The following is a 20746-nucleotide window of genomic DNA, read 5'->3' on the forward strand; positions in this document are numbered from 1 at the left end:
TTGCCTTATGGCCTAAATCAGAGCTGTGCACCTTGCACCAATGCAAGCCCCAGGCCTCCTGGGCATGCAGGCACTTTCCCCCTTGCTGCACCACACATGTGCCCTGGCATTTCAGACCCACCTTCAGCCCGCCAGCTGTAGGCTCTCCCCCACTGCACTGCGCAGTGCTGCTGCCCTGGGCCATGGGCTTCCCCAGAGCCAGAGGTTATGCCATGATGCTCTGCCTCATTCTGCCCCCTGAGGTGGGCGCAGGAGGAGGGAGGGGGAGCCCAGAAGTCCTGGCTGCTATTGCAACTGGAGCAATAATGGGAGTGGCAGCTGGGTAGGAAGTTGGATAGCCCTGGCTTAAATCACAAGGACTGCTCACCCTTTGACCCTCACCTCAGTGTAGCATTCCTCTGGTTCATGCAAGTATCCAGCCCTGTCTTTGAAATGCCTCTTCCGGTTTCTTCTTTTGCTACTGATTTTGTTGCCTTGCTCTTCCAGGACACTACTGTGCATTAGCAGGACAGTCACACATGACGGGGCCCTGTTCTGCTGGATACTACTGCAGCGCAGGGGTCTCCACCTCAACCCCTGCTGATGGTCTGGTGGGGAATGTGTGTCCCAAAGGAAATTATTGTCCTATGGGGTCTGTCCTGCCACGACCATGTCCCCTCGGCTACTACAGCAACTCTACGGGCAACATGGAGATTGAAGACTGCCTCCTGTGTGATGCAGGTACAATACAGTAAGGGGAGACCAGTGAAAACCTAACCATACTCAAGCACTAATGGAGACTGAGTGTCATTAGAGTCTGCAACAGTGGAAGACGGCTCTTTCAGGGTTTCCATCAGTTAAATGGACAGCAGAAAGGCTAAACCTCCAGCTCCGCTCCTCCAGAGGAGACCTTCCCCGTGAAGCTCTCACTCCTTCAGCAGACTGGGAGCCTGCCTTCCTCCCTGTCTCTCGGAGTGGGTGGGTTGGAGGGCGGCAGGGTGGCAATGAGCACTGCCCCCCCTCCGCATGCCATGCATGTCCTATGTTCAAGCATTTCTGAGTAGTGGGAAGATCTGTAACACAACTGTGGGTGAAAGCGCAGGCCTCTCAGTTTTATGGATTTACTTCTCAGTTTTCATACGGAGGCTCTTTCACTTCCAGGGTACTTCTGCAATAGGACCGGGCTCTCGTCCCCCACGGGTCTCTGTGGAGCTGGGTTCTACTGCAGTGGAGGAGCTGTTTCCCCTCAGTCTCCCATGGTAAGTGGTGTCCGTGAGGGGAAATACTTTGCAACTTGGAACTGTGGATATCTGGTTTTCTATCCCTGTTTGACAAGCCTGCCTGTGACCTCTAGGGCATCTCAGGGGAGCTTGCCTCAGCCCCTCAATCTCTATTTGAAGCTGTCTCCCCTCAATCTGTCTTTGCCACCAGCCCTTTATTCTGTTACCACCACATCTGGGCCCGGGTGCTTTCTCAAATGCAGTTGTGTGAGGGCAAGAATTGTATCCTAGATCACATTTTCTCTGCACTTCTTAGTGAGTTCCCTTCCCCATCTGATGCATCTAGTCTTTGAAGGTGAAGTGATGTATAGACACTAAAACATAAATACCCTCCCCTCTGCTCTGCAAAACATGTCCCAAGCAGTTGAGCCCATGTGTGTTCATGCCACCTCCCTCACATTTGTCCACTCAATGCTCTCCGGACAGAGATAAGTGAATGACCATTTCACTGGACCATCCACATTATGTAGCTGATGTAGAAGTAATTCACCTGCCACAGAAAAGCACCTACGTCTGGGGCAGAAGTCATCAGCCTCTTAAGAACGAACAACGGCATAAGCTGAGAAGGATGCCACATCTTATAAGAATCACAGAGGCCAGTAAATTAGGATTTGGCCCAGATTACTGGCTTTATTCACTCGTTTCTTACCCAAAATATCAGGGAAACCTTAAAGACTGCTTGTGCTGACTCACAAAGGCAGGTAGTGCCGTTTCTCAAGTTATCAGCATCAGGTCTGCGGCAAACCTAATTTTTCCTAACAGTGCCCTCGTACTGACTCTGCTTATCTTGGGAGACAGGATGAGTTTGCAGCCCAAAGATCTGGCCGAAGCGAAGATGATGCTTTCGTATCTTGATCGTTTTGTCTTTCTTGCCATTAGGATCTGGTGTATTACTGCTGCAAGGTGTGCTTATTGTAAGGCTATAGATGAATGGGCAGACTGTGGCTGCAGTGGGAACATCTTCTGTAATGATAACACTTTGTCCTCGCAGACGACGAGCAGTGGGGGGCCGTGCCCACCAGGACACTACTGCGTGGTGGGCAGCAGCAGAGCTCAGCCTTGCCCTGCAGGAAGCTACAGCCCGTTCTGGGGCATGGCACAGTGCTTCAAATGCCCAGAAGGCTTTTATTGTAAGGCTGGTTCCACTAATTACACAGCCTGTCCCACAGGTGAGTCCAGAGGCAGTCCCATCCCACCCTGGGGAACGTGGGGAAACAGGGTCATCAGGACCCTGGCAGTGCTGTGTGAAGCAGTGTGCCTGGTGGACAGGGTCCTAGGCTGGGGCTCAAGACAATTAGTGCTCTGTTACCATCTCTGGCAGTGACAGGCGGGGTGATCTTCGCCCTGTTGCTTTGTCTCTCTGTGCCTCAGTTTCCTCCCTTTCAAATAGGAGGGATGATGTTACTTTGAGATCTATGAGTGAAAAGTTCTGTTTAAGAGCCAGGTACCATCCTGCTAGTCAGCACTAAGGTAAAGAGCAAGCAGTGTCTCTGAATGCATCCAGCCTGGCTGGAGGGTCTGCCGTATTGGAAATCACTCCATGGACTGGGCTGTAAATCCTGGAATCCGGCTTTTTGGGGAAAGCGGCAGATGGGACCTTTATGCCCCGGCTAAAAACGTGAAGGGGATCTCCATAAGCCTCTCTCAACCTTTAGGATGGCTCTCTTTTCCCTTGTAGGACATTACTGTCCAAAGAATACAGAGTTTGGCACACAGTTCCCTTGTCCACGGGGAACCTACAGTGACGCCTTCAACATCTGGGATGCCTCCAAGTGCCAGCTGTGCCCCCCTGGAAAGGTCTGCTCCAAGCCGGGCTTGACGAGTCCAGATGCACTGTGTATGCCTGGATGGTTTTGCCCACCTGGATCCACATCAACCAAGCCAGTATTCCCAGGAAGTTTCCCTGGTACTGAGGGGAGCAGGGGGTTGTGCTAATGATCATTAAAAGCAGTATTATTACCCTAGGTATCATAGGGACCTAGCTGCAATCAAGGCCATGCCATTGAGAGGTCATTTCCCCCATGGCAGGATGGGTGGGAAGAGGCCGGGCAGGTCCTTTGGGGTGGGTGCTGTCATCCTCAGGTGCTGAACACCATGTGCCCTAAGTGACTGGAGAGGCTGGGATATGGCAGCTGGACTCTGATGGTTGTCCCGTATTCCTCTGCTGCTCCCTGAGTGTCTATCCCTTGTATTAGCAGAGGCAGGTGCTGCAGCTTCTGGATCTCTCGGGCTGTGCCAAGCTGGAACATTTTGTCCAGGGGGGTCAGCCATCCCTATTCCCTGCACTCCAGGTAGGGGAGAGCGAGGTCTTGGTTTTTCACTTTTCCAGAGCCCTTTGACTGTTCCAGTCCTGTGCTCTGACCGCTAGACCACCACTGTCTCCTGTTGACCATAGCTTCCATGGGCTCTGGACTGTGACAGTACTGTATGTCCAGTGCTCTGTGGCAGTCATGCTGCCATGTAGCCAGAGGGACATGAGTGCCGAACAAGGGTGTCCCTTCTGCTCCTTGCTGCAGGGTGGTACTGTGCCTCTCCCGAGCTGGCTGCTCCCTCTGGTCCCTGCGATGCTGGCTTCTACTGCACAGGGGGCTCCACGCTGCCCAACCCCATGGATGGAGCGGTGGGCAACATTTGTCCTCGAGGCCACTTCTGTCCTCAGGGGAGTTCATCTCCCTCTCCATGTCCCCCGGGTAGGTCTGACAGCTGGTGCCTGGCATCCTCCTTTGCTCTGCTCAGTGCTGTGTGATTTGCCTGAGACTGTCGTTCTGCAGGGCTTGCCTGTACGGTGCTGAAGCCTGCCCAGGCAGTGCCTGAGAAGCAACGTCTGTGAGCACAAAGCCATCGCTTCCAGGCTGATGCCGCTGTGGGAAGAGCAGTAACTGCAGCGCTGGCATTGTGGCCTCGTCCTGTGGCCTAGATACTGCCAGGCTGATCGGGGAGGTGGAGGGGAGGCACTGGGGGAAAAGGGCATGAAGCAGCAGTCAGCTGCACACATTTCAAAGCCTCCCTGGGAACAGAGACCTGGCCTTTTGTGCTTGAATTGAGAAGAGAGTTAGGGCTCCGCTGAGAGAGGTTTTCTGGGTTGTTTATTTTACTGATTTGGGCCCAGGGGTGTTTTTAAGCCTGCGTTTCTCCTGCATAGGTAGGACCAGAATAAAAAAGAGCTCCTCCTCAGCAAGCATCCATCCCCCAACTTCTGCGGCATCTTGCTGTAGAAAAGGCTGGGCTTGCCGTAGCCACGAGCTTTCCCCCAGCCACTGGCCTTCGCAGGCTCTTGTGCTGGGAGAGCCAGGGACTGCATGCTCTGTTCCTGCCTACCCCGTACCCCCTCGGCATCCCCCCCAGCACCTCCTGAGGGATGAGGCTGGGAGTAGTGCAGCTCAGGGCTTTTTCTGTAGTTGGCCTGTGCTTTTCCGCATGGGATGCCGGGAGAATACTACATTTTTCTTTGCTTTTTTGTCTCCTGTAGGCTCTTTTTTGGCCCAACGTGGTGGCCAGTCAGCCCAAGATTGCCAGCTCTGTTTGGCAGGCTGGTTCTGCTCTCTCCGAGGTCAAAGCTCACCAGAGGGATTGTGTAAGGAAGGATGGTTTTGCCCACTGGGGTCTGCGTCAGGCCGGAGTCCAGGTAGGAAAGTCCTCAAACGGTTTGTTTTCTACGGGATGATCCAAAAGCAGCAGGAGGAGAGATGCTCTAAAGTTACCACCCACATACAGTCTTCTGGCTTTGCAGCCAAGAGGCTCATATTATGTGTAAAGATGGAAAGAGCATGTAGATCAAATACCTAAGAGCTTCCTGAGTCTTTTTTCTCCCGAGTAACCCATAATATTTTTAATAGATACCAGCATTTTAGCTGCATGCAGGTAACACCTGCCAAAACACACTGAGAAGAGGCTCTGGTACTTTCAGTCCTGTTGGAAGCAAGAAGTATCAGCATTGTGCAAGACAATGCCTATCCCTTAGCAATTTTCCACCCAGTTTCAAGGACCTTGGAGCTTTGGCCGGTCTGGCCGAGGATTAGGGAAATCTCTAAATTTGGGTGGGAAGTGCCTTTTTTCCCACAAAAAAAACCAAAAGTCAGATTTGAAGATAGGTTGAAAAGTTTCTTCAAAACATTTAGCCTTTGTCCAAAAAAAAAAGAGAAAGAAACCAAAAAAAAAAAAATCCCACCCCTTGAAAATCAAACATGTTTTGGGTGTCTGCTACTGCAAAATAAGTGTAATTGAAACTAGATATTTCGTACAGAACTTTCCATTTTGACGAAAAAAATCCAGTTCATGTCATTTTCTTTTTAATGATATTTTCTGATCATGGCTACATCCCAGCGTTCAGACTGGCTGAGCCGAACCTGCCATCCTCTTTCAGCTTCCTCCAAGCTGTATGAGAGAGATAGAGTCCTCAATGAACTTATCAGGATCACTGTGGTGTACCTGGGGAAGAAAAGGAGAGAGAAGGATGGATCCTGTGGTTAAAGTGCTAGGCTGATACAGAAGCTCTCAGGACTTGGGCACAGACACACGGACTTCTTTCTTCCTCCTAGATCATGTGTGTCCTGCAGGCCACTACTGCCCCGCAGGCAGCCCAGAGCCCAAACCCTGCCCCGCTGGAAAATACCAGGACCAGACTGGTCAAAGCCAGTGCAAAACATGTCCAGCAGGAAAGTGAGTGGAATTCATCTGCTTTCTCTCCTGATGCTTCTCTTGGGAATTAGCATGTGAGTCCTCCCTCTTTTGCCTTGGGCTCCTGGTAGTTTCCTTGCTCCTCTCCTCCTACCACCATCCCACTCATTATCCCAATTTCTGGATTGTTCCTCCTTCACTACAGTTATCCTTGCTTTGATATAACCTCCAGGGAGGAACAAAATGATCCCACAGGTAACATCACCGACCCAACAGGCTGCTTTCCACCTTTCTGCTTGTTTCTGGAGGGACAATCTATATTCTCTTTTCTTGCAGTTGCAAACTACCATGGTTATTGGTTACTTGGCAAATTGACTCCTTTTGGCCTGGGGTGTGACAGGTTAATGCCAGACTTTGCCTTTTCTTTTTAGGTTCTGCGGCCAAAAAGACCAGACACAAGACCACAAAGACACCTCTTCTCATGGACTCGCCAAACCAGCGGACTGCCCAGCTGGGTACTACTGTCCCTCAGGAACAAAAGCTGCCAGGCAGTACCCCTGCCCTGAGGGCACCTTCAGTAACCAGACGGGGCTGCAGAGCTCCCATGAATGCCAGCCTTGTCCTGCAGGGAAATTCTGTGCAAATGCAGGTAAGGATGGACAGGTGCGGAGTAGAGTCACTGCTCAGGCTGGGAGGATGCTGTGTTTTGTCTTGGAGAGTCAAACTTGGAGGAATGAAGACTATGAGAGAGAAGCCTCCATGTGATATATTTCCTTAGGGACTGATCACCTGATGAGCTCGTTCGAGCCAGGATTTCTAGACGTACCTTGCATTTGTATGATGCCTAATGCCCCTGGTTCACTTTTCTTCTCTTCCTCACTAGGCCTCTCAGCTCCGAGTGGTCCATGTTCCCCTGGACACTACTGCACTTTGAAAGCACATATACCCAATCCCATGCACGATGAAACTGGAGACCTGTGCCCGGCAGGACACTTCTGCCCACTGGGTAGCAGCAGCCCAGTGCTGTGCCCCACAGGCACTTTTCTACCCCAAACCGGGATGGCATCTCGTAACGCCTGTCTGCCCTGCCTGGGGGGGAAGTTCTGCCAGGGAGAAGGGATGGCCGATGTTTCAGGTGAGCTATGTACACTTGCGTGCACATGAGAATGAGTGCAAGACAATGTTGCTCTTTTTATTCCAGGGTATCACCTCTCAGTAGGTCATAGTCAGGGATGGATCTTACCCTTTACGATTTGCAGGATCTTAAGATGCTAGGCAGGCCCCAATGTCAAATCCCGAGTTCTCTCCTGCTTTGGTCCTGCAGCGAAACTCCAGTTTGGCTTAAATAAGTACAGACACACTGAACTATAGCTGGACAGACTCAAAGCAAAAAGAGAGAGCAACCTCTCGTGTCCCTGGGAATCAAGCAGCTGGATTCCTAGGCTGAAGTAATCTGAACCAGAAAGCCACTAAACCCCTACATGTTTTTCCATACTGGTTACATGAATGTTTGGAGGTTCCTCAGTTCCTTAGTCTGGGTACTGAAATCTTCTGCTTTGCAGGAACCTGTCATGCTGGGTATTACTGCCCTCTGGGATCCACAAAACCTGACCAGGAACTCTGCCCCACTGGCTTCTACTGCCCCAAAGGCTCGGAGCTGCCAGTCCCCTGTGACTCTGGAAGTCTCAACCCCCATGCTGGGAGATGGCATCCCACAGACTGCCAGCTCTGTCCTGCTGGACACTTTTGCAGCGGTATGAGTCTCCCTCTCTCTGGGTTGGGGTTCATGAGGGTGGACACATAGGAGCCAGTGCCCTTCCCAGCTTTGTTTCCTGTAAAGTTGTTTTGAGCATACTGCATTCATAACTCTTATGAATGGATGAAGATTCTCGCATTTGATTGCATAACTCATCTTGTTTGGCCTGCACAGAATTGTCTCTTTACCGCAAGAAGTGATCAGACAGCCCCAGCTGGGCACTTCAGCTAGAAGCCCAAGCTTTCCCATGCCAGGCATTGCATATCAATGATTTCCTGAGTGATGCGTCCCAAAACATCCATGTTTCTGAGGTTGGATCCATGCTATCAAGAGTAGTTGCTTCTTGATTTGAACTCAGTATGCAATGAGGCCATGTTGTGTGCAGGAATAGAGGGATCCTCCTGCCTTTGACTTGGGGAAGGAGATGGAAAGGTTCTTCTTCCTCAATGACTGCAGGGTTTGGAAGACCTGCTCCAGAAGGACCATGCTCTGCTGGTTTCTACTGCCCACCAGGCCAGACCTCAGCCATTCCTGCATCCTACCGCTGCCCCCAAGACTACTACTGCCCTGCAGGATCTGCCATGCCCGTGCCGTGTGAGAGGGGAACCTACCAGCCCCAGGAAGGGAAAGACTCGTGTGATCTCTGCCCAGCAGGACTCTTCTGTGAACCATCCAACAAAAGTGAGGGGGTTGTGGAGGGCTGTGCATGTGTTTTTGCTGTCAGTCTGTGTCACTGAGGGAAGATTTGGCCAAGAGCAGTCTGTTGGATTCAATAAGGCATATTCTGTCTCCTGTAGGGTGATCTTGTGTCCTGCTGAGCCCACAGAAGAAAGCAGGGGCTAATGCATAGATCAGAAGACTAAGGGCAATGCGTAGCACACTCCTCATTCCTGAGGAAATAGTCTTGAAGGCACCTGAGTGGGTTTGTGTTTTGTGTCTTCCAGGTTCAGGGGTGCAGCTGCCCAGGCCATGCCCCGTGGGGTATTTCTGTCCACCGGGCACCAGCTTCAGTACAGAACACCCGTGTCCAAGGGGCACCTTTGGACCAAAGCCGGGTGCCACTCATGAATCTGACTGTGAGCCCTGCCCCGCAGGTAAGAAAGGGCTTGCCACAAGGCACTGGTGGGGAATTTGAGTGAAGGCCTGGGGGAAAAGTGCTGACTTCAGTCTCCACCAGTATTTGCAGCAAGCAGAGTCTCCACCAACATTCACAGCAAGGGCATAAAGGAGACATGGAGACCCTCTCACCGCAGACTTCCTTTCTTCTCATTTCAGGCATGTATTGCTCAGCTCCAGGTTTGACCCAGCCATCTGGGTTTTGCCATTCGGGCTATTATTGCACCAAGGGAGCCATCACCCCAGCCCCCATCAGACACCGGGTGAGCGAATCCCAGAGGGACTGGGTTGTCCATTGCACCAGTAACCTTAGGCTGGGACCGAGGAGTAAGGGCCTCTCTCCTAGCAATGACGGTGCTGTAGTACCATAGAGCAGCACCTTCTAGATATTCCTTAGTAGTACCATAGTAATACTATAGTAGTACCATACCTTCTAGATATTCCAGTAATCCAGCAGTGGTTGGGATCACACCTTCAGACCACTGCCCAGTTACAGCTTCTGGGTGAAGACTGGAGATTATCTATTGAGAGGAGTGGATGGCAGCATGATGCTGGAATGTGATGTTGTAGGAATCCCTGCCCAGTCCTCCTCTCTGCATGTCACACGGGGGCTGTGCTGCCTGGAGCCCCTCACAGGGGTGGCTAATTCCTGGCATAGATGTGTTTAACCATGACAGACCAGCCAATGTGTCAGGGGCCCTTTTCAAGCCAGCTCGGGCCTCTAACAAGTGGCCCAGTAGGGAGCTCACCTACAGCCCGCATGGTGAGCAGGCTCACCATTCATGGGTGTAGTTCACCTACACCCATGAATTTGAGCATGAACTCAAATTCATGCTTCCCCATGGGTCTTTTTGCAGCCGATCATGCTTCCTGCATCTCACTGTGTTTGCTTTTTCCTCCCCCAGGTTGAGTCTGCTGGCCTTTCTCCTCCTGGAAATGACATCTGCCCTCCTGGGCATTTCTGCCCCAATGGTACCAGCTATCCCATTCCCTGTCCTCCTGGATCCTACTCCTCTTCGCTGGGTCTGGCGGCAGAGGATCAGTGTCAGCTCTGTCCAGCGGGGCGGTACTGCAATCGGGCAGGCCTGTCCGATCTGTCCCAGGCATCGCTGTGTAGTGCAGGGTAAGGAGATGTGGTCACTTATGTTTAATGCTGACAAATCCAGACCCACCGTTCTCCTACAGACGGAGCAGGGAGCAGCTGTAGCAATTTGTCATTGAGAAATAGGGGCACAGGTTATCCCAGGAGCTTAGTAACAGGATATCCCTTTCCTGGGTCACTTGGAATCCAGCCCAGCATGATCCCAGATAATGTTAACATCACTCATTTGGTCTCGGTCCAGCTGTGCTGGGCAACGGGCTCCAACAGCAACTGAGTTAGGGCCTGGATCTCTGCTGCCCTGCACTGAGTGCACTCACCTGTGCCAGCTGGTGTAAAGTGCAGCCTTTCTGATTCAGTAGGTACCGGTATCTTTGCACTGGCTGAAATGATTGAATGACTTGCAGGACAGCGGGATATCAGGGCCACTGATTTTCAGGCCTGCGCCTCTTGTTGACAATCCCAGAACAGATGTCCAAGGATTAATTAAGCCACAGACCAAATTATTCTCTCCCCTGCAGGAGCCAGTCCCTTGAGGAGAGGATTGAGGCATTAATTCACTTGCCCACTGTCTTCTACAGTGGGCAGAGAAGCCTTCAGGGCCCAGGGCCATTAGTCACACCCTACTCCCCAGCCACTTTATCACAAAACTGAGTTTGCTTCAAACTCCTGATCTCACCTGCAGTGATGTCAACGTGGAATATTTTTTTCACTTTTTTCTCTCTCCTGCATTAAACACATTTCCCACTAGATGGGGCAATAACCCATGACAAGGAAACTGCAGGATTAATTAATCCAGTCTGCTCCGCATGCTAATTACAACACCCCAGTGTCACCTCACCATCACGTGTATTAAGCCCTTGCATGTTTTAAAATCTGTAAATCCCATGCCCTTGCAGGATCCTCCTAACAGGATATTCCTTGTGCTTTGCCCACTTTGCTTTTACTCATCCCAAGTAATGGGGCATCCCCTCTTTCCCTTTGTGGGGCAGCTGCACAGTCTGTTTGATGGCCCTGTGAGGGAGTGACTGCCAACATACAAATTAAAGCTTCATTTGCTTAACACTGTTCCTCGTGCTTCTGGGAATTTGCCCATAGGTCGCCCTTCCTGTTTCTTCTCCTTGGAGACGTCACCCTTTGATTCCCTGTAGACATTTTACAAGTGCCCTCTTCACATGCCGTGTAGATTGGCTGAACAGAACAATTTTAATGCTTCTGTATATGTGAATTCAGTTTTGGTTACATTGGGAAGATCGGGGCAGTGGAGAGATGCAGGTAAACAGGAAGTATGAAGTTTGGATAGTTGTGTCATCGTCAGTGATGTCCATCAGAAGAGGGCGTCCTGATGAGATACGGACAATGGATCATTTACCCAAAGGCTTGTACTTCCTGGAGCTAGTTGATGTCCTCTGTTGCTTTGGACATGCAAACCCCAAAGTGGGTCAGGATCTCCCTGCATCTGGCAGCCCATCTCACAAGGAGACACTGCCACTTGGAAGAGAGGATACTGCTCACAGGAGCAACGGTCTTGCACATTACAAGGAGCAATGGTCTCAAGTTGCAGCAAGGGAAGTTGAGGTTAGATATTAGGAAGAACTTTCTCACCAGGAAGGTAGTAAAAAGCACTGGAACAGGTTACCCAGAGGGGTTGTGGATTCATACATGGAGGTTTTTAAGACCTGGCTAGGCAAAGCCTTAGCTGGGATGATGTAGTTGGGGCTGGTCCTCCTTTGAGCAGGAGGGTGGATCAGATGTGACCTCCTGAGGTCCCCTCCAACCCTTTTTGTCTATGATTTTATGACAATGTCTTGGGACCCTCAGATTTCTGTAGCACTTTGCTGTCCTTCAGGGTTAGCTGCAAGAACCAGTCGGTCTCCCTGGTTTGGGCAGAGATGGGATGGGATGCTGGTAGTGTTGGTGGCTGTGCAAGTTGGCTGCAGTCCATTTATTTTATTGGACATCACTGAACAAGGATGCCCGGGTGCCCAGTGATTGGAACCGATGCTCTTTTCCGGGGCCATTAAATCAAGTGTGAATTCTTTGAATTCCTCCTCCTTACTTCTTTCAGGTACGTTTGTCTCGAAGGCAGCTCTGGCCCCTGCCCCTCTAATGGTCTTCATGGGTACAGATGCCCAAGTGGCTTCTACTGTCCTACTGGGACCGGACTGGAGATACCCTGTGAGCCTGGCATGTTCAGCCCAATGCCTGGAGCAAGCGTATGCCTCCCATGCCCCGCTGGTGTGACTTGCAGACATGCTGCCACTGTAAAGCCACTCAGCTGCCCCCAAGGTAAGGCATCTGATGTACAGCAGCGTCCTTAACCCAAGACAAGAAGGTGCAGGCTCTGAAGAGTCTGCCGGCACACAGATCTCTGTACATCCCCCCGTCAGGCACCGCAGTGGGGTGGAATTGCAGCCCCACTGAAGTCACCAAGAGCTCTGCTATTTGCTTTGTCCAGGGACCAGCATCCCCTCTTTGTATTTGCAGGTTACTATTGTCCATCTCAGACCGCCATGCCCCTGCCATGCCCTGAGGGTACCCTGAACACCTTGGAGGGGGCACTGTCCCCTGCAGCATGCAGGCCATGCCCGGTGGGGAGGTACTGTCGGGGCCATGCGAACTGGGAGCCGGATGGTAAGTTGTCCTGCTATAACCAGGGCTGAAGAGCTCTGAGTGCTTGTCTGGATTAGATGGAGTGGGGTTTTCTGAGCTCAGTGGGGCAGATACTGGAGAGATCAGAAGCAGGGTGTTGAAGGTGCCCTTTTTCTGAGGCTCTTATTACCTCCATCTCTCCTGCTTTCATTCTTGCAATCCAACTTGTGCAAAGAGCTTTGTCTCCTTCATTCTTCTAGGTCTCCTCCCAGTGCTTTTCTTGTCTCCCATCTTTCCTTGCTGTCTAGTCCCCACCCCTCTTTCACTCAATCTTTGTCCTCTGTTGCTGTCTGTCAAGCACAGAGGAAAGGTGTTGAGATCTAGAGGCAGATGTTAATACTCTGAGGAAAAACAGGAGAGACTGAGCCCTTTCCAGAGGACAGGGGACCTGGGAAGGAGAGGATGGGAGGGCCTGCAGGGTAGGGGGTCAGGATGAGTGATGGGGGTGGATGTTGAGGCTGGGGTGAGTGAGTCCAGAGGAGAATGGCCCAGGGCAGAGGGGTGGGAGACAGAGGTGTGCTGCTGGTGGAAACTAGAGCCACTTTCATCCATGACTGAGCTGCCCCCGTGTTGTGGGACTGGGAGTAGGTGCTTTCCTTGGCCTCACCCAGCTAAGAGCCATGGGCAGGTCCCTGAGCACCCTCTCTTCTCCGATGGCAGGGTTGTGTTCAGCTGGATATTACTGCGCAGGAGGGGCTGCTGACGCTGTCCCACGCAGGACCCCTGGGTTCCCACTCAATGGGCCCTGCCCCCTTGGGCACTACTGTCCAGAGGGCACTCTCTTCCCTGTCGCCTGCCCAGTGGGCACCCTAAATAACTCCACAGGTAAGTGCAGCTCAGGGCTTCTCCTGCTTTCCCTCATGGGTTTCTGCAGAGCTCATTATCAGCATCACCCTGCCCTCCCCACAGCCTCTTCCCCGGACACGAGCAGTACCTAGAGATGAGCAGAATGACAGAGTGGACTTCTGCAGACTTGCTGTCCTGTCCTGCCAGGTTCCTGCCCCTCTTTGTGCCTCACTTCCTCTGTCTGTAAAATGGGAAAAAAACACCTCTTCCCCCGGGAAAGGGGCAGGCTCGATAGTTTTATTCTTGCAAAGTGGGTTACAACTCATCTGTAGTTATCTGGACATGTCACAGCAGTCACAGTGCAGGGTGCTGTGGCTGTGGAGAGCCCTATGGCAACAGCAAGGATACCCCTGGAAGCTGGTGGCCACCTGCCGCTTGCATTTAAGGATGATTCTCTCTGAATTGGCAGCGATAAAAGGCCTGTGACACATGGCAGAGCAGATCCAGTTCCAGCCGAACGGTGGCAGTTGCAAGCAATTGCAATAGCTATTATTATTGCAAATGCAACACTGATGTCACTGCAGCTCAGATGAGTGCTTCCTCCCATCCTTTTGTGCCTCTGCCTTTCCCCCAGGCTGCTCCTCCCAGGACAGCTGTGTGCCGTGCTATCCCGGCTTCTTCTGCGCTAGCGTCGGTCTGAGCTCACCCACGGGACCTTGTGCTGCCGGGTTTTACTGCCCAGCCAACTTCAGCTCCTTCAGCCCCACTGCCTTCCTCTGCCCGAAGGTACTTGCCTCTGGCTGGGATGAGGAGGGGCTGGGTCCCTGCTGGTGACAGCTGGGCTAGCTAACCTTCAGTCTAACAGTGTCAGCCTAACATTTGGGGAGAAGCTTCACAGGCCGTAGCCTTAGTCCCATCCACAGGACTTTGCCACAGGCTTTTGTTCCTTGGGGGCTGGCCCTGCAAACAGACCTAGCTTTACCTGGGTTTCTGTTCATTTCTCTTCCCTCTCTGTCTGATTCCTAGGGTCACTTCTGTACTTCAGGGGCTGCCTACCCTACCTCATGCCCCACCGGGGAGTACCAGCCAAATAGGGGGTCGGAGTCCTGCATCCCCTGCCAGCCGGGTTTCTACTGCCAGGAGACAGTCTCAGGAGACCCCAAACACTGCCCACCACACACCTACTGTCCAGCAGGTATGTACAGGATGACCCCCGCCCCCAACACACCAGCATATGCAGGCCCCCACTGTCCCTTTGGCTGCCCTGGATAGGATGTGTCAGTACATGCCCTTGCCCATCACCCTGCTGCTACTTCCCTCTTTACCCTTCCACTCCCTGGTATGTGAGTGTCTTACCCTTGACCATACGTTTGGGGATCTCACCACAAGCAAGGGCTGGAGTAAACCCCATATACACCTTACTAAAGAATGAAGAGTGATGCAGCAAGAAAGGGCCTGACTGCTTCTGAATTGCATCTTAGGGAGTCATTACATCTGTGTGATTTGGATGTAACACTCTCCGAGGTCACAGCACACTCAGCAAGGCAGGGAAGAGTAAGGCCTCTCCCCCTTTGCATTGCTCAGACTGCTCAGCCTGGAGCAGGTGGATAATTACCCCGTATCAGTAATGACCTGGTGGGTGCGTCCCCCTGGCTGTTCTCATCTGATTACATGGTAGGTACAGGAGCTCCACATCCAACCTGTATCATCACTGAGTGTAACCGGCCTGCTGCATGAGAGAAGCACCTTGTGCTGAAAAACACCATTGCCTTTCCATGACCCTCTGCCTTTATATCACCTCTCACATTTTCATTTTAGGCACCCTAGTTCCTTATCCATGCCCTGATGGCACATTTACTCCTCCGAACAAAACTGGTCTGCAAGACGAGAGGGAATGCCTGGCCTGCTCGGCTGGTCACTACTGCAGGTCACAGTTCTCCCTGCTGCACTGTCGTTTTGGTTGTATTTTTTTGCTCCCCACCCTCAACTGTTGCACAGCGTTGTTACGTGCTGTCAGGCAGCTGCGGGTTCCACCTCAGAAGCAGCCGCATGCTAATCGTGGTGCAGCAGTCCCAAAGTACAATAGTCTCGGTGCTGAAACCCTTACACAGGGCCTGATTTATGGCTCTATGTAATAATCTATGAAGGAAGTAATCCCTGCCCTATCTTGCATGGGTGCTGACTCCAGCTTCCTGGGACACGTGCAGGGCACTGGGTGGCAGACTTGGGCCAGCGGAGGGCTGGACCGGTTATGGTTATCTGAACCTGTCATCTCCATTTCTGAATTGCAACACTCTGGCCTTTGCGCCTTCTTGTGGCAATGATTTCCATGGCATGTAGCATCTTTTCTTTGCTCAGGTTTGAATTTCCGAACTTCAGGCTCATGAAAACTCTCCTTTGTTTTGTGTTGTGAAGCTAGGAGGATAGAAATGCACCCTCTCCTCCCACTCCTCTACACCACTTACGTCACGCTAGACGTCATACTCAGATTTCTCAGGGAAAATTGGGGAAGTAGCTGGTACATTTTCTGCATTTTTTTCTAGTTGAAAAGCAATGAAAAATGGTTATTGCAAGTACTGCAGATTCTTTGAGATCCAGAGCCAAGCGGGGGTAAAGGTCACTTTGCCCTTAGTGGTGTTTTATGTTCTGTCTTCTAAGAGGTTGACAGACTGGAGCCCCACACATAAGCTTTGGATGCAGAATTTCCCAAGCACTGAGGGTGTGGGGGTCCAGCAAATGTATTCTGACCCATATCAAAGGATAATGAGCAACATTATCCCCCCTGTACAGACGAGGCCAAGGCAAAGGCAGGGGGGCATGTTCATACTTGCAGAGACCTCTCAGTAATGCAGGCACCCAAGGCCCATTTTCAAAAGAGACTTTGGCACTTAGGAGCCAAAGATTTTCTGAAAGCCACTGACAGTTTCATCTGAAATGAATTGCTGGAGGTCACAGAAGGAGTCTGTGGTGGGGTCAGTACTGAATCTTGAGAGCCCCTGCCTCATCTTTATAATACATGAATCTATTATTCAAAGAATTGGTCAATTTGCACCTTTTTCTGGTATAAGCCTCTGGGTTGTTCTGTCTCGTGGGTGTACTGTGTACAAGAGCCCCTGCATGACTTCGTGTGTGCATGCATTGCATTACTCTGTTTCCTGTATACATATCCCTCTGCTCTCTTCACACCAGGGGCGGACGGCTGGAGGGGAAGTGTGCTGCTGGGTACTTCTGCCAGGCCAGGAGCTTTGAATCAACTCCCCAGGGCCACGATTTCCCATGGAGCTCCCTGGCTGAGTGTCCCTGGGGGCAGGTGTGCGCAGGCCTGTGCCCTGCAGGTATGTGCCCACCAGCATGAAGCCGTTGGCGACAGATATCTGGTTTTTGAAGTACTGCGCTCCTCACAACCTCACACTGGCTCCTTCCCTTTCTCCATCAACTGACCAAACCCCCAAATCCAAGCAATGCAGGGTGTGGTATCACTCAGACCCTGGCTGAAGGTTATGGCCTAGCCCAAGTCTACCTCCAATTCTTCTCATCCTGGTACCTGCTGCCCTCAGTGACTGAGTAGGGATCTCTGGGTTCCAGTTCAGTGCAGACCTGAGCGAGAGGCCTGAATCTGAAGCCCTCACCCCTCGTTCGGTAGTTCACTGTATGGGTGATTGGTTTGGTTTGGCTCTTCTCTTCATAAGAATGGTGCCTCCCCAGCCCTGTAGATGCTCATCCTGGGACAGACCCTGAGTCACCTTCTCCATCAGAACAGCTTCTGTCTTCCTCCTCTAGGTTTCTATTGCCAGGAGGGATCCGAGGTGCCCACACCATGCCCCCCCAACACCATCCGAGCTGTCCCAGGGGCCAGCCAAAGAGAAGACTGCCTGCCTTGCCCCCCAGGCCGCTGGTGTCAAGCAGGTCAAGGCTCAGGGGGGAACAGGAGTCACTTTCCATGCATGTGTGGCACATTGCTGAGTCTAGCCAGGCTGGCACTGGGCATAGGGGACTAGACCTTCGGGCACAGGGACCACCCAGCTGACCCAGGCAGTCAGGTATCCTGCCTCCACTGCGGCCAACTGGACATTGCTGAGGAAAGAACAAATCCCCACATGATTCACACTAGGAGGATTATTTATTAATGTGTTGCCCCCTCCTTAAATACTAATAGGACCTTATCATCTGGAGAGGGATCCAAGGCCAAACCCAGGCTCTAATCTTCCTGTGCCCCAAACTGATGCTGGGGTTGTGGCTAGATTGGATGTGTATGAGTGTGTGAAGAGGCTCCAGTTTGAGAGGGCCTGGGGAAGAGGCAGGGGAAGAAGGGTCAGGGTGGTGGGCGAGGGTCCCCCCACTGAAGCTTATGCTGTCTGTGTGTTTAGGAGACCCAGTGAGCTACCTCTGCCCTTCTGGACACTACTGCACTGGGGGGAACATCACTGGTCCCAGCAGCGTCATGGTCCCTCAGCAGTGTCCTGAGCATACCTACTACCCAGGCCTAGGAGCACAGAGCCTAGCAGACTGCCAGCCTTGCCCTCCTGGCTACCGCTGCCCCATGCCAGGTAAGGGCCCCATGTTGCTGCTATTGAAACCAGATGCACGGTCAAATCCCTACATGGAAAAGGATGAGTGGGTGGAGGCAGGGGGTGGGGGCCATGGGAGATGCCAAGGAAAGCTGCACGAGCCATGGATGGTCAAGGGAGTGGGAGCATATTCCTCTAAACCCCTCTTTGCTTCCTCTCTCTTTTTTTCCATTCTCTTTTCCACAGGCCTTACCACCTTTGAAGACTACCCTTGCCCCCCTGGGCACTGGTGCCCAGGGGAAGGAGACACTTTCCTTTGCCCACCTGGCACCTTCAGGACCCAGCCTGGTGCAGTCTCCTTGGATGAGTGTGACCCCTGCTCTCCTGGATATTATTGCCCAGACCCAGCCCAGACAAAGATGCCCAATATCCAAGGAACACCTTGTGAACCTGGCTATGAATGCCCACCTGGTGAGGAATTCATGCCCTTTGGCTCTCTTTCTTGTTCTGCTGTCTGCCAGCACCCCTGCAATGCCATCCAGCACCCAGTGGGATCTGACAGGAGATGGCAATGGTGGCTCTGCTGTGAGCCTCAGGGGCTATGGTCATTGTGGGGGACATGGCAGTAGTCACAGATCCCTGAAACTAGATCTTGCCCCTTGAATCCTGTCCTCAATTGCAGTGTGCATAAGCCCCAAGTGGAGTGAGATGAGTCTAGTGAAGAGCAGGTGCCTTGCAACATCCAAATGCACCCAACCCTGTTTGTGTTCAAGCCTACTTTAGTGGGTTTCCATTGGCCTTCAATGTGTGCTGGGAAGCATGGGTCATGCAGAGATAACCAAAGGGTGGAAATGTCCCCAGGCTCATTGGGTCTCTGGTTCTTGTGTCCCCTCAGGTTCAGTAAATCCAATCATATGCAGACCTGGCTTCTACTGTGGGCTTCATACAGGGCTCCCTTCCATGTGTCCTGGTGGGTATTACTGTCCTGAAGGATCCTCGAGGTACAACACCCCCGAGCAGCTGTGAGTATACGGGAGACTGGTGAAGGCAGCAATAGCCTCCGAGACGTTCTGACCACTGTGAAATCCACTTGCTGCCAAACTGGGATGAATGTTTCAATCACAACCTTTGTGCATATGGCAAACATTGCAGATGTGTCTTCCATCACAGCCATAGATTTGGAAGCTGCTGGAGCGAATGAAAGTGCTTCTTAATTTGTGTTAATTAGCCTGCAATTGGGGCAGGAGACAGGACAGAGCACAATCTGGGCCAGTGAAATCCATTTCACATGTGCAGCAGATTCACGCTGAGCTAACATGAAGTTTTCTAGTTACATCCTTGGCAGTGGACCCTGGGGGCCTGTCAGCTGTGGAGGGGCTTGTGTCAATGGTATCTGTGGGCACAGGAAAAGCAGAGTCCCATGTATGCCATGCACTGCAGTGAAGTATGTGTGAGCACATCCAGAGTGCTGATTTCAAAGCTGGCTTGGCAGATTTGGTTTGCGGCGCTGATCTCCCCATGCACAGGCTAGCAGCTTGGCCCAGTGTTACAGTGCTGGCACAGCTCAAGCTGACTTTGAACCTGTCTCTTCAAAGCATCCCCAGCTTTGTAGCTCTGGGTTCTCGACAGCTGTCTGTACAGCGGATTGTGCTTATAGTGATCTGGGATAACAAGACACTGTTCACAGTGAAGAAAAGAGAGCTTCTGGTGCCTTTCAGTGGATTCTGTGTATTTTCTGAACAGATTTCACTTGTTTCTGCACGCTGTCACTCCCCCTGAAATGCAGCAGCTCTCTCCTTGCGGACAGGTGCCCAAGTTGCTGCAGACTAGAGTTTCCTGTCAGCCTAGCAGGAAGGCACTTGGGAATATTAGCCAAGATCTTTTCCCATTCACCCTGTCTCCTGCCTCTGTGTCTCTCTTTAGGTGTGTGTTTCCCTATTACTGCCCCCCCGGGAGCATGCATCCGCTTCCCTGCAAAGGAGGATACATGGCGTGCAACGTGACGGGCCCCAGGGACTCCTTTGAGACATGCTGCAGGCTCTGTGATGCTGGCACCTACCGTAGTGACTTCCTCGCCACCCCATCCTGCCAGCCCTGCCCAGCAGGCTTCACCTGCCCACCCGGTAACTGCGAATCCAGGGGGCTTCAGGGGTGTGACAAGCCTGTGAGCCTGGGCAGGTTACAGGGTGATTCTGCTGAGACTGGGCAGTGCACGGGGCTGGGATCTCACAGGTGATCCAGGTCTCTGGGCTCTGTCGGATCCAGAACTCTAAATTAAATAATTAACCACCTTGCTCGCCTTCATAATGCAGTGAGCTAGGTCCTTCCCTTTTCACCAATGGAGGGGACAGCCACCTTTGACTTGCCTCCGTTACTTCCCTCTAGGCAGTTCAAATTACCTCCAGCAGCCCTGCCCCAGAGGCTATTACTGCCCTCCCATGGCACATGCCCCTGTGCCCTGCCCTCCTGGGACGCACGGAAACAGCAGCCTTGCAAAGCACCCTGATGAATGCCATGCCTGTCCTGCTGGTTCCTTCAACCACCTCCGTGCTCAGACAGGGTGTTTTCCCTGCGGGAGCTCTTCCTCCTCACAGCCAGGTGAGTTGCATCTTCTGTACATGGAGCTGCCTTGAGATTTTCAAACACCAACCCCTTGGCCTCTGTGTTGCTATGAATGAGTTTGTGATCCAGGGAAGGGCCAGCTCATTTGTGGTTCTGCGTCTGCCACATGTCCTGGCTTTGCCCCACCGCTGAGACAGAGTGCACAGCTTTCAGACCCACCCCGATCCCTCACAGACTGGGCTAGCTGAGGCATCAGAAGTTCAGTCCTGCCAGGTCCAGGAGGAGAGAGGAATAGATAAGGGTCCCTGTTTATGCTTGCCATACGGCTCCTCCGAACCTAGTGGAGTTACAGCAGGATGCAATGCCCAGACCTGCAGTGAGTGCAGTGGAT

The 20746-nt window shown here is 52.2% G+C and overlaps 2 protein-coding genes across 2 annotated transcripts in view; both read left to right on the forward strand.

Annotated features, from left to right (window-relative positions):
• The first annotated feature begins 489 nt into the window (after nt 1-489).
• Nucleotides 490-15435, forward strand: LOC132246620 (multiple epidermal growth factor-like domains protein 11). The gene is made up of 21 exons (XM_059719951.1): nt 490-720; nt 1141-1238; nt 2251-2428; nt 2938-3165; nt 3455-3550; nt 3776-3949; nt 4729-4884; nt 5798-5918; nt 6308-6525; nt 6760-7011; nt 7439-7630; nt 8089-8313; nt 8577-8726; nt 8908-9011; nt 9654-9871; nt 11916-12136; nt 12335-12481; nt 13160-13324; nt 13920-14071; nt 14312-14480; nt 15104-15435. Exons 1-21 carry the CDS (start codon nt 519-521, stop codon nt 15418-15420), a joined length of 3783 nt encoding a protein of 1260 aa, XP_059575934.1. The 5' UTR covers nt 490-518; the 3' UTR covers nt 15421-15435.
• Nucleotides 15436-16411: 976 nt separating this feature from the next.
• The window catches only part of LOC102561714 (uncharacterized), a 117358-nt gene continuing 113023 nt past the window's right edge, over nt 16412-20746 (forward strand). The window contains exons 1-7 of the mRNA XM_059719663.1: nt 16412-16620; nt 17066-17191; nt 17653-17832; nt 18040-18264; nt 18689-18815; nt 19717-19916; nt 20179-20391. Of these exons, the coding sequence (XP_059575646.1) occupies nt 16419-16620; nt 17066-17191; nt 17653-17832; nt 18040-18264; nt 18689-18815; nt 19717-19916; nt 20179-20391 (1273 nt within the window). The 5' untranslated portion in view covers nt 16412-16418. The remainder of the gene's footprint in view (nt 16621-17065; nt 17192-17652; nt 17833-18039; nt 18265-18688; nt 18816-19716; nt 19917-20178; nt 20392-20746) is intronic.

This window comes from Alligator mississippiensis, chromosome 16, assembly GCF_030867095.1.
Source record: "Alligator mississippiensis isolate rAllMis1 chromosome 16, rAllMis1, whole genome shotgun sequence".
In the NCBI taxonomy this organism is placed as follows: domain Eukaryota; kingdom Metazoa; phylum Chordata; order Crocodylia; family Alligatoridae; genus Alligator; species Alligator mississippiensis.

What these genes read in the sequence shown, in the direction of transcription:
- LOC132246620 (XM_059719951.1), top strand. Translation starts at nt 519, where the DNA reads ATGACGGGGCCCTGTTCTGCTGGATACTACTGCAGCGCAGGGGTCTCC. An exon ending in CAGCCCCCATCAGACACCGG is followed by an intron (nt 9,012 to 9,653) that starts GTGAGCGAATCC and finishes TTCCTCCCCCAG; the next exon opens with GTTGAGTCTGCTGGCCTTTC. An exon ending in GCCACTCAGCTGCCCCCAAG is followed by an intron (nt 12,137 to 12,334) that starts GTAAGGCATCTG and finishes TTGTATTTGCAG; the next exon opens with GTTACTATTGTCCATCTCAG.